General features: G+C 42.6%; 2 protein-coding genes across 2 annotated transcripts; both read left to right on the top strand.

The window, feature by feature from the left end:
* Positions 1 to 47: 47 nt before the first annotated feature.
* On the top strand, positions 48 to 3,634 carry LOC108049246 (DNA-directed RNA polymerase III subunit RPC2). Its single transcript, XM_017130371.1, has 2 exons — positions 48 to 997; positions 1,053 to 3,634. The coding sequence occupies exons 1-2, from the start codon at positions 115 to 117 to the stop codon at positions 3,581 to 3,583; spliced, it is 3,414 nt and encodes a 1,137-aa protein (XP_016985860.1). The 5' UTR covers positions 48 to 114; the 3' UTR covers positions 3,584 to 3,634.
* Positions 3,635 to 6,074: 2,440 nt separating this feature from the next.
* Positions 6,075 to 12,236, top strand: LOC108049265 (DNA fragmentation factor subunit alpha). The gene is made up of 4 exons (XM_017130393.1): positions 6,075 to 6,364; positions 9,581 to 9,796; positions 10,226 to 10,494; positions 10,843 to 12,236. Exons 1-4 carry the CDS (start codon positions 6,320 to 6,322, stop codon positions 11,204 to 11,206), a joined length of 894 nt encoding a protein of 297 aa, XP_016985882.1. The 5' UTR covers positions 6,075 to 6,319; the 3' UTR covers positions 11,207 to 12,236.
* The last annotated feature ends 812 nt before the right edge of the window (positions 12,237 to 13,048 follow it).

Here is a 13,048-nt window from a genome sequence, read left to right as displayed (position 1 = left end):
AAAGCTACACTGTCAGCACTATTAATTTTAAATCCCCTTACCAACACTGAACCAAAGTGCACGCTGTTTTGTTTGGATTCGCTTAATATTAAATTAAATTATTAATTAAGCGGAATGGTGGAGCTGAAGATGGGCGATCACAATGTGGAGGCCACAGCCTGGGAGCCCGGCGATAGCAAGGACTGGTCGATGCCCATCAAGCCGTTGGCGGAGAAGTGGAAACTTGTGCCGGCATTCCTGCAGGTGAAAGGATTGGTGAAGCAGCACATCGATTCCTTCAACCACTTCATCAACGTGGACATCAAGAAGATTGTAAAGGCCAACGAGCTGGTTACGAGTGGAGCGGATCCGCTGTTCTACCTGAAGTACCTGGACGTGCGGGTGGGCAAGCCGGACATCGACGATGGTTTCAACATCACAAAGGCGACTACGCCGCACGAATGCCGCCTGAGGGATACCACATACTCTGCCCCCATCACCGTGGACATCGAGTATACGCGGGGCACCCAGCGGATCAAACGGAACAACCTGCTCATCGGCAGGATGCCCCTCATGCTGCGCTGCTCCAATTGTGCCCTCACAGGAAAGTCCGAGTTTGAGCTGTCTAAACTGAATGAGTGTCCACTGGATCCGGGTGGCTACTTTGTGGTCCGCGGCCAGGAGAAGGTCATCCTCATCCAGGAGCAGCTGTCCTGGAACAAAATGCTGACCGAGGACTTCAACGGTGTGGTGCAGTGCCAAGTCACCTCATCCACGCATGAAAAGAAGTCCCGTACACTGGTGCTGAGCAAGCATGGAAAGTACTATCTTAAGCACAATTCTATGACGGACGACATACCTATTGTGGTGATCTTCAAGGCCCTAGGAGTGGTCTCCGACCAGGAAATCCAGTCGCTTATTGGCATAGACAGCAAGTCGCAGAACAGGTTTGGTGCCTCCCTGCTCGATGCCTTTAACCTTAAAGTTTTCACCCAGCAAAGAGCTTTGGAGTACATGGGTAAGTTTGTATGCTCCACTCCAAGAATTCTTCTTTTAACACTACCTCTTTTCAGGCTCCAAACTAGTGGTCAAGCGCTTTCAAAGTGCCACCACGAAAACGCCCTCGGAAGAGGCCCGCGAGCTGCTGTTAACCACCATTCTGGCTCATGTGCCTGTGGACAACTTTAACTTCCAAATGAAGGCCATCTATGTGTCCATGATGGTTCGTCGTGTCATGGCAGCTGAGCTGGACAAAACACTCTTCGACGATCGCGATTACTACGGCAACAAACGCTTGGAGCTGGCTGGTTCTTTGCTCTCCATGATGTTCGAGGATCTGTTCAAGCGCATGAACTGGGAGCTGAAGACCATTGCAGACAAGAATATACCCAAAGTAAAGGCAGCGCAGTTCGATGTGGTGAAGCACATGAGGGCGGCGCAAATCACTGCGGGATTGGAGTCCGCCATTAGTTCTGGAAACTGGACCATCAAGCGATTTAAGATGGAAAGAGCTGGAGTAACGCAGGTGCTATCTCGTCTGAGTTATATATCCGCCCTGGGAATGATGACCCGAGTGAACTCGCAGTTTGAGAAAACGAGAAAGGTGTCTGGTCCGCGATCATTGCAGCCCAGTCAGTGGGGAATGCTGTGTCCCTCGGATACGCCCGAAGGTGAGGCCTGTGGTCTGGTGAAAAATCTGGCCCTCATGACGCACATTACCACTGAAGTGGAGGAGCGACCGGTGATGATTGTGGCCTTTAATGCTGGCGTGGAGGACATTCGAGAAGTGAGCGGCAATCCCATTAATAATCCGAATGTCTTTCTGGTCTTTATCAATGGTAATGTGCTGGGACTCACTCTGAATCACAAGCACCTGGTGCGGAACCTTCGATACATGCGCAGAAAGGGTCGAATGGGCAGCTACGTGTCCGTGCACACATCCTACACCCAGCGATGCATCTATATACACACGGATGGCGGTCGTTTGTGCCGCCCCTATGTTATCGTGGAGAACCGTCGTCCGCTGGTAAAGCAGCATCACCTGGACGAACTCAACCGGGGAATTCGCAAATTTGACGACTTTCTTCTGGACGGACTAATCGAGTATCTAGATGTGAACGAGGAGAACGATTCCTTTATCGCCTGGAACGAACAGCAAATCGAGGAACGGACTACGCACCTGGAAATCGAACCCTTCACTTTGCTAGGAGTCTGTGCGGGCTTGGTGCCCTATCCTCATCACAACCAAAGTCCCAGGAATACATACCAGTGTGCTATGGGTAAACAGGCGATGGGAATGATTGGGTACAACCAGAAGAACCGTATCGACTCGCTTATGTACAACCTGGTGTATCCCCACGCTCCTATGGTCAAATCAAAGACGATTGAGCTGACCAACTTTGACAAACTGCCGGCGGGTCAGAATGCCACGGTGGCCGTGATGAGTTACTCCGGTTACGACATTGAGGATGCTCTGATCCTGAACAAGGCTTCAATAGATCGTGGTTATGGACGCTGCCTGGTCTACAAGAACTCCAAGTGCACGGTGAAGCGTTATGCTAATCAGACCTTCGACAGAATCATGGGCCCAGTAAAGGATGCGCTTACCAACAAGGTGATTTTCAAGCACGACGTCCTGGACACCGATGGAATTGTGGCACCTGGCGAGCAGGTTCTGAACAAACAGATCATGATCAACAAGGAGATGCCGGCGGTGACTTCGATGAATCCGCTGCAGGGTCAATCCCCACAGGTTCCCTACACCGCAGTTCCCATTAGTTATAAAGGACCGGAGCCCAGTTACATTGAACGCGTGATGGTATCCGCCAATGCCGAGGAGGACTTCCTTATCAAGATCCTGCTGCGCCAGACGCGTATTCCCGAGATCGGGGACAAGTTCAGCTCGCGGCACGGCCAAAAAGGTGTGACCGGGTTGATTGTTGAGCAAGAGGACATGCCCTTTAATGACTATGGCATCTGCCCGGACATGATTATGAACCCCCATGGTTTCCCCTCTCGTATGACGGTGGGCAAAACTCTGGAGCTGCTCGGCGGAAAGGCTGGTCTCTTGGAGGGCAAGTTCCACTATGGAACTGCTTTTGGAGGCTCCAAGGTGGAGGACATCCAGGCGGAGCTGGAGCGTCATGGTTTCAACTACGTGGGCAAGGACTTCTTTTACTCGGGCATTACCGGATCGCCTTTGGAGGCTTACATCTACTCGGGACCCGTGTACTACCAGAAGCTGAAGCACATGGTGCAGGACAAGATGCACGCCCGTGCCCGAGGACCCAAGGCGGTGCTCACCCGGCAGCCAACGCAGGGCAGGAGTCGCGAGGGAGGTCTGCGTCTGGGTGAAATGGAGCGGGATTGTCTCATCTCCTACGGAGCCAGTATGCTGATCATGGAGCGTCTGATGATCTCGTCTGATGCCTTTGAGGTGGATGTTTGCCGGACCTGCGGCAGGTTGGCCTACTGCTCTTGGTGTCATTTCTGCCAGTCGTCGGCCCATGTCTCCAAGATATCCATGCCGTACGCCTGCAAACTGCTCTTCCAGGAGCTAACCAGCATGAATGTGGTGCCCAAAATGATTTTGGAGAACTATTAATGAGATTGAAATGCCTGAAACCGAATAAAATGTTTGTTATTATGTCCTGTACGTTTTTATAGTGCTCAAATGTATTTTAAAACAGTTCATCAACTAGTACAACCATTAAGTTGTGCTCCAACGACAATCCACTAAAAAGTCTACGAAGCCCGTCGCAATTGAGTAAATTACTACATATTCATAAGGTTACCATGACCAAGCAGCAAATGTCAAAGTGAAGAGGTTCAACCGAAGTCAGCGGTAGAAAGCCCCTCTTAAATTTTAACGAGGTCCTGTTAACGACATAGCTTTTATTTAGCAGAGCTCTGTGGCCTTACAGGACTTCTAAGCTGTAACAAAAAGGACTTAGCCGTGTTAAATCGCTCCTGTTATCCCTTTTTTAAGGCGCGCAGGATAATTAGTTGTGTCTGTTTTTTGTTTGGCAACAGCTTTAGGCCTAATTTACAATGTCTGTGCCGGGAAAAACGATTTATGAACACAAATAAGCTGTTGAGAAAGAAGTTTAATGAATTTGGCCCTTGTAATCTCTTGTGTTTAATTGTGTAAATCAAATTAATTGAGCTCTTATTTCATTTGATTAAATTTTTGTTAACTACAAACTATTAAAGAGAGATAAATAGGCTTAAATTCAAAAATTTAACTTGACAATGGTAATGCATATTCCTATGATATACTGACCTATCCTAAATCTTAGTTAAAATCCATTCATTACGAAGCAGCACAAATTAAACGACATGTTGTGGAACTGCTCCTTAGTTACACATGGGGTTAAGGCAGGTGAACAATATTGTCAGGCGTTGATTTATTGGCTTCCCTCGGCATTGCCTATTGCCTGCTGCCCCGAGTAGCAATTACCTGTCACCTGGCTTCGAGGGAAGCCTCAACCCAGATTCCGGCCGCTGTGTCAACGTCTCCGTGGTCAATGCACCGCGGTGCATGCACGTGACCTGCGAACTGTTTACGACACAGCCACCCACACGAGCCAATGTCCTTGTGCGTCCTTTCAAGTGACCTGTGCTTAAAATAGTCCCAGCTCCTCCCCCTGCTGCTCCTTTCGCTGGATCCTTAGTCACTATATGCAGTGCAATGACAGCAAACGGGGCAAACTGCCAGAAGCAGAAGGAGCATCAGAGGAACCGATGGCGCGCACAATGATGACAATTTAAGGTTGCCCCCATCTCCGATCCCCCTCGCTTATATACCCACCTCTATTCCGGGCTATTCAGTTCCGTTCTGCATGGAAAAAAATAATGCAAACGGTGAAATTTACTCATATTAAATGGATATTTTCTGTTAAAAAGTACTTGTATAAATATTCTCATCTAGAAACTATATTATTTAGACGTTAATATCACTAACTTAAATTTTATTAACATTTTATTCCGAGTATAATCTGGAAGAATTGTCTTGTATAAAGGAGTTTTGCATTGAATTATAGTCATAAAATATATTGAGGAACTCTAATTAAATAAGTTTGAATCACTCCTTAACATTTAAATAATTTTTTAATCAAGGATTAAAAGGCTCTGATGATTGCGAGGATAAAACTTTTTGAAAAAGACCTTCTCCCAGTGCATAAACTCAGCTCAACTCAATATGGGGCCACTTTCCGGCTTTGGCTTTCCTTTCATGTATTTTGGCCATTTGTCAAAAGTTTGCTTTTTGCTCTTCTTTATCTGGACGGTTCGTTGATGTGTGCATAGCAATAGATGTATATGGATTTAAATGGGTGTTGGCCACTTGAGCAGAAAGTTAAGCGTAGTCTAGCTGCTCTTTTGGGCGGGTTCCAAAGGGGAAAAGGACACTGGATTGACAACACCGGATATCATTGAGCTGATAAGATTCCCCCGGACCCAATGAACCAATTGAAATCTAATGCACCTTTTGATTGAAATGGAGATTATTGCCGGGCTTAGACTTTCACATTTTTCCATTAAAGGCCAGTAAACTTTGCAGCCAGAATTGTTCTAGCAAACTCTTTGAATTTCCTAGAACCTTGACTACAGGAAAATGTTGGCAACATAGTCAGCAGAGAGGACTTGTTTTTAACGCTTGTTTTATGTTCATTCGCTCTTTTGTAAGCTCTGTTGCTATTGCTAAATTATTATTTTAATAATCTTAGAATTTTTTAAAAACTCAATTTTTGTTTTAAATTCATTTATTATTTTAATAAAATTTAAGGCATAAAAGTTTCCATATCAATAAAATAAAGTTTTGTTTAAAAAAACGCTGTAATATTCATGGTTTTTCTGTTAACTTCAAATATAAGCTGTATTTAAAGTTTACAGTTTTATGGGATATCATTTTTTTATAACAATCTATAGTTTAAAGGAGTATACTATCCAGCTTTTAATAAAAATGGAATATTATCAGGTAAGAGAACTTTTAACATTTTACTATAAGGTTAACAGTGGGTTTACAGTATGGGGGTAAAATATAAAGGGGAGCTTATAAAAGCAAGTGCTCCATGGCAGCACGCGCTCATTTCAAAACCGGCGCTCTTCGCATCAAAAGCTCCACTGCGGAGCCAAGAAAATATATTTAATTCCCATTTCAAGTGCAGGAATTTCAAGTTTGTTTGTTTAAATACTATGTGCAAGTGAGACAGTGCAAACAAAAAGAACAATCTGAAACCAAGGGAAACACCAAAAATATAATGAAATGTTGAGCAATTAAGGCTGGATTTTAAGTGCATAGCTAGAGTGTATTAATAATTTAGTTGAAACAAACAAAGCCATGGAGAGTGCAGCGAATTTAGGCGACTCCAAAAAGCCATTCAAAGTGAGTTTATGTTATGATTAAAATATCATAAAAGCCACCATGCAAACAAAGGCATTTGAAGCATGCATTATTTTCCTGCCATGCCCTTTTTGGGCGTTGTTGTTTTCGCTTTTGTTGTTGTTGGCCGCGTGCTGCGTTCTTTTTTTTTCTTAATGGAAACTGGGTTGAACTTCAAGTTGCTCTGAGTGTAAGCAAAGAGAAATTTGTTTAAGAGGGCCAAAAGCTCGATATAAAGAGAGTGGCAAAAGCTCAGTAAAAGGCCATTACTTCCTTAAATTTTACTTTGCAAAATCACATACTTTCTTTGTATTTTATTTTACTTTGTCTTTTTTTCTTTGTATTTTTATTTGTATTTGTATTTGTCTACTTTGTTTTTGATGTTCATTCGAGTATTGGGAATTGTTTGCTTTTGGCATTTGTTTTACTTGTCTGCTGGGCCTTTGTTCCCCGACTAATTTGTTTATCTGCCGCTTAAACAACAGAAAGCTGTTTAAAGGATTCACAGGATTTTAAAAATGTGCTCATGGTTGCTAAGAACCACAACAAGTACAAACTTAGGCATCATGCAGTTCACAACTCAAAAGAAACCAAAAAACCACAAACCTATTAAAATTGTCTGTGGATAACGAAAAACAACTTTTGTAAAATATATTTCTCAACTTTGCTTAGCAAATGCCTGGAATTTCCATTAAAATGTCTCTGCTTATTAAAATAATTAATTCAAAAACCACCGAACACAAATCGGCTTAAAAGCTGTCAAATACCTCGGCAGCCATGATAATGCCATTAAAAGCGGAAACTTTTCATCCCGACATGTCGCTGTAATTAGCCAGAAGCCACGCCCACGCAAACGCCCACGCCCCGCCAAGCGTTTTGTTAATAATTTATTAAACAATTTACATAATGCCAGGGCATAGTTGAAAAGCAATTTAAAGTTGTCGCCTAATTTCCCCTGCGACCCGAAAATCGGCGGCCTACGCCCATCAAATATTTAAAAGTCCTGCGACTTGTGTATCCTGCTTGGTCTAAGATGCAGATGAATAGAATCCCTGGCACGTATCCTTCGGCTGATTCTGAAGTGAGCCAGACGACGGAGGTCGTTGCACGTGAGTGTTGGCCAGGACCCTGGGGTCCTGAAGGCTGAGCAGCTCGAGTTGGTCGTGATTTAAAAGCTATCAGCTTGCAGCTGTTTTTCCAATCTGTTCAAATCGGTTTAACATACAGTTGTTCATTCACAAACACTCCCAAAAGCAGGGGCTTACAACTAATTTGAATGATTCAATTAATGTTGCATGTAAAGTAGACTGCATGTTTAGGGATAAATATTTCGAAGGGAGGCTATTTTCTATATAAAAGTAACAAAAAGGACATTTCAACGTTTAGTTTTTGTTTCTTGGATTTCCTTATGTCTGCAAAGAAGGATATGTGGAGAAATTTATGATATCTTAATCAAGTTTTTGTGGGTATTACAAATCAGTTAATCTAGAGAAAGTTGGTTTGTTGAAGATATAATTTTATGTGTGTTGCTCATTAATAAAACTCAAGACCTCTTCTGCCAATGCAGAATTGCCTGGACTAATCATCTAGCATGTTTTGTATTGTGTTGAAAAACTTTTGAGCTAAGTTTATTTTCTGAAAATCTTGCTTTTTAGCGGTATTGTTATGAGGGTAATAAAATAAACTGCTAATTGAATTGCAACCCGACAGCAAAATGGACAGCGCTGCTTGAGAAAATCTACTAATGCGATCAACTAGAACTTTTGACAAGTTTCCGAACAAAAACTATGCTTTTGTTTTTGATGCTACCGCGTCTCCCACTTGTCTGATGCTTTAGTAGTTCGCCGAAGTTTTCATTGTTACAAAGTTTTTCCACCACCCCCCCCAACCGGCATGATATGATTAATATTTGGCGCTGGCGAAGCACAAAAGTTTGCTGGCTTTAAGCATTTATAAGATAATTTAATGACGACGCCTGAGTTGTCTGGAGAAAATGGCCTGAAAGAGCAGCTAGGAATAAGTTAAATAAAATGTTCGAAATGCAAACTTGAGTACAATTTCATTTAGTCACGGCGCATTCAATTATTTATAAGGGCCTCAAGGAGTTGCACGGTGCCAGGCGTTTCGGGGCTATAAATTCTGGGAGGAATGCAGTCGTGCCGGTCGCTCCTTTAGCATCCATCTCCTGGCTCCTGGCTCCTAGCTGGCTGCCTGCCCCTTTGGCCAGGTCTAATTTATGTTTCGTTTAACCTTAGTGCTGAGGCATCATTTAACATCGCATGCAAGTTTAATAGAGCCTGGCAAAGACTTCGTCCTTGCACACATAGCACAGCACTCACTTATGGCATTCGCGCAGGAGCAAGCAGCGCAAAATGCTGACGGGCATAACTTGTCACACAAAAAAAAAAAAGGCAAGGAAAGGAAAGGATATATGGCAAGGAATCGGGGGCTGGGGGAATAAACGACAAATATTTGCGCCGCAGTCGGACGAGTGCATGTCAAACTGCGTTCAAATTCTTGAGATAGAAAAGTGCACACAGATCTCTAAACTCGCATCTGAAATATTGACAAAGTTGAATTGCGGGTTCTGCTTCAAGGTGACATCTCTACAGGGGAAATATAAAACAGTCCATAAATCACAATTAGAGCAAATGGACATTTGACAGCAGGACATGACGTGGGCGCAAATATTCGACTCAATTATTCATTGTGATTTTTGTGGGGAATGGAAAACAATCTGCCTCGAAACGTAGTTGTTTATTATTTATTTTGCAAATAGTATTGTTTTCTTTGGCTTTTTCTCAATTGAATTTATAAAGAGTGCTTAATTAAAAAACTATAGCAATGCAAATGTATAATTGAAAGCCGAAAAAGTCTAAATAATGAAGTGCAAATGAAGGGAACTTGAGTGAAATGGGGCTGCAAGTTTCGTTAGTTTCTTTTCGCCATTCAGCTCACGTTGCTTGCTCAAAAAAAAAAGGGTTCAGCCTGAAGTAAATTTATAACTTTTCCCATCTCAGCATTTTTCTGTTTTTATTTTGGGTGCCGACGTTGTGAATATTTTATAAGAGACACAGTTGTTCCTCCTCTGACATTAATTTATTATTCATTTGATAAGCGGGGCCATGTGTAACTGTTACTGCTTCTGTTTCCGTAATTGTAAACGTGTAATGGTTTATTATTCCCTTTCTCCTTTACGGCTCTCGTTTTTACGGCCAGGTCAAGGACGTCACACGCAACATTAAGAAGGCTGTCTGCGCCTCCAGTCTGGAGGAGATTCGCAGCAAGGTGGCCGAGAAGTTCGAGAAGTCCGACCACCTGCCCACCATCCACCTGGACTCCGACGGCACGGAGATCGACGACGAGGAGTACTTCCGCACCCTCGACGAGAACACGGAACTGGTGGCCGTTTTCCCCGGCGAGCACTGGATCGATGTGAGTAGCACTGAGAAAAAAGATTACCTAAATGGTTTACACATTTCAATGGTTTAGCTTTCAGTGGCTAGTAGATTTAACAACATTTGTTTTATTGGCTTATTGGTTTTTTTTTCGTCCCAGACTTTTTAACTTTATAGAAAACTATAAATAAGGTTGTCTAAAATAAACAAAAGTTATAAATTATATTGATGTAAATTATTAAAACTTCATCGTTATTATTTATTATTAATATTATTTTATTTTTCAAATTTGTAATTTCTTTTTTTTTTTAAGTGAAATGGGATAATTAATTTAATTTGTGCCTCCTTTTTTCTGTCTTAATGACTAATTGCATTATTCCTGGGATGCCGTGAAAGAGCATCGTGACCATGAAACCGAATCCGAAGGAGAGATTAAATTAAATGCTGCTCTCCACTCTGTTTATAGCCCACGCACTACGTGACCATAACCACTCCACATGGCAACGACGGCGGAACCGGAAACGGGGATCCTGCCGCCGGAGAGGGCGACACCACCGATGCCAACAACTCGGAGTCGGCTCGTATCCGGCAGTTGGTGGGTCAGCTGCAGAACAACCTCTGCAACGTGTCCGTGATGAACGACGCAGATTTGGACTCACTGTCCAACATGGATCCCAATTCGCTGGTGGACATTACGGGCAAAGAGTTTATGGAGCAGCTCAAGGATGCGGGAAGGTGAGTTTAATAAACGTTCAACTTGGTCTGTGTGTTTTAAATATAAAGATGGATAATATTCTATTGATCATCTTGAACCATCTAAAAAATCCAAATTTTATAAATTATAAGAAGTAATTACAAAATTTGTTATTTGTAGATTGCTAAGAAAAAAAAGTTAGATTATTGTTCAAGATAAAAATGAGAAAAAAGCGATATTTATGAAATGGGTCCATATATTTATTGCATCTATTATCTATAAATTACTTGTTATCAAAATTATAGGAATTAAAACTACTTTTTGATTATCATAATTTATTTATTTATTTCTTATATCCCCAATAATAATTATGTTTTTTCCCTTAATAGGCCGCTCTGTGCAAAGCGCAATGCCGAGGATCGTTTGAATTTGTTGAAGCTCCTGAAGGCCGGAGCCATTTTCTGCTCGGAACGCTATCCCGAGGATGCGGAGGCCATCGACCGGGAGATCGGACGCCAGTTGAACGAGGCGGAGAGCGGACAGATGAGCACCACCACGGCCAGCAACACCCGCACCATCGAGGTGGTGCAGTGCGACAATCAGAACACGACGATAACGATTACGGTGGGTGAGGCTACTTCGACTTGCTCCGCGGCCAATGGAATCAACGGAGGATCCTCCGCTGCCGAAGTAGCCGCCAATGAGGCTAATGCCAATCCGAGTAGGAATCCAAATGCCAACGGAGACATCTGACTGCCTATCCTGGGCAGCCTCAGGTAAAGTCTGCCGGCGGAGGATGGAAGAGGATTGAGGGAGGTGAAAATCAAAATCAAGATCCAAAAGGATATACCGACGACATCAGTCCTGCAACATTGGGTTAACATAAATCGTATTTGTAGCATGTAATTAGGCAATGCGGAATCAGAAAACGAAACGAAGACAAAATCAAGCGAAAACAAAGTCACAGAGAATGCTTCATAGTATCTAAGAGCAAATGAAAGTTAACGAACAATACACGTACTAGAATTAAACACCAAGCGAAGGAGTTCACACAGATTTGAAGAGTCTTTTAGCAATCACAGTCAGAGGAAACGTATTTAACCATATATACACAAGCCACATGAATAATAATCAAAGGATAGCGATATAAGTATTACATTTGAGGTAGAACCCCAGGCGTAGGCGAAATAAAACCCGAGTTGAGCCCGAATTGGATGGATATGGATATGGATATACATATATGCAACGTCCCAGGAAACTGTTGATTTGCTTGCCGTGTAAATTGTGTTACGAGTAGTAGTTAGAATGGAAACGCACATCAAAAATTGTTTTTAGACCAATGCCATTGTGAATGTCATTCGTTAAAGGCCAATTGAGACTGACTGTATTTATGTGTAATAGGTTTTTTCGTGGTTTGAGCGGTTCGGGACAGATCAGATCAGATCGGATGGATGCTTCCAGCGCTGCTGCTGCCCTGTCCTTTCCCCTCTCCCCGCCCCCGAATCTATAGCCAAATGAATTTAAGCAAACAGCAAACATTGTTAGCAAATTAAACAATAAAAGAACACAATAACGGAAATTGCAATTGCCCCAATTAAAGTTGGTAACTGTCTACAATTCGAATAAGCAATAAGGGAAGCCGTTAACGAGAAACGAAAAACCAAATGCAAACAGAAAACAATTATTAAATATAGTGAAACGCATACAGCAAATACAAGAAACCAACCCCGAGGCAAACTATATACACGAAACCAAGTAATAAATAAATGAATATTAAAGCAAAGTTGATTGAACTAACTTGTCTTGGCGAACGGGGCGTATGCGCAACATACAAAGCGTGTGCAACAGGGCGTATGGAATGCATCCTGCTCTTCCGCTGGCAAAAGAGAATCGAGTAGTGGCGTTCAGTTTCCTTCTCCAGAGAGCGAGAGAGTGGGAGTCCTGCCATCTAATTGCATTACTCGACACCATTCTCTTCTGCATTCAACTTTCTTCGTGACGTCACTTCGCCGTGACGTCTGCAGGTCCTGGCTAGCTGATTGCGTTGCCCTACTAACACAGTTCAAAGCTCCCGGGTGACCCAAATTCATGACGACAGCACCTCACAGCAGCGCCCTCTTTGTGGGCGTGGCCCTGGCTTTGATGAATTGAATTTTTCCTGTGGCTCTTGCATATGTAATTTCCCTTATTAACGCAGTGAAAACCTTTTCAGTTCACATTCTTTTACTGCTCTTTTTGATTTAAAAAGAAAACAAAATCCGCTGCCTTGTTTTGTTATTTTATTTGCTTTACGAAAAGGAAAAACGAAAAAGGGAAAAATCATCGAGCGGAAATGGCACAAAAATATTAAAAATGTAACCTTAAACCGTCAGCTTTTGAGTGCTTTTGATGTGCGATGGCATTTGCGGTAGGTGTGGCTAAGAAATTGTCACACACACTTGAATTCGCATTTCCTTTGAAGTTTTTGTCGCAGATTAAAGAAGTGCCGAAAAGCGTGTTCCAAACTTAATCGAAACCAAAGTTTAATTTAACATAATTTTACAGAAATCAAACAGGATTTTTTTTATATTTTTTACTTACCAATTTCATTTTCCC

The sequence above is a fragment of the Drosophila rhopaloa genome, unplaced genomic scaffold (assembly GCF_018152115.1).
Source record: "Drosophila rhopaloa isolate 14029-0021.01 unplaced genomic scaffold, ASM1815211v1 contig_115, whole genome shotgun sequence".
Classification (NCBI taxonomy): Eukaryota; Metazoa; Arthropoda; class Insecta; order Diptera; family Drosophilidae; genus Drosophila; species Drosophila rhopaloa.
The sequence above is the reverse complement of the archived record's forward strand: the minus strand, read 5'-3'. Positions and strand labels throughout refer to the sequence as shown.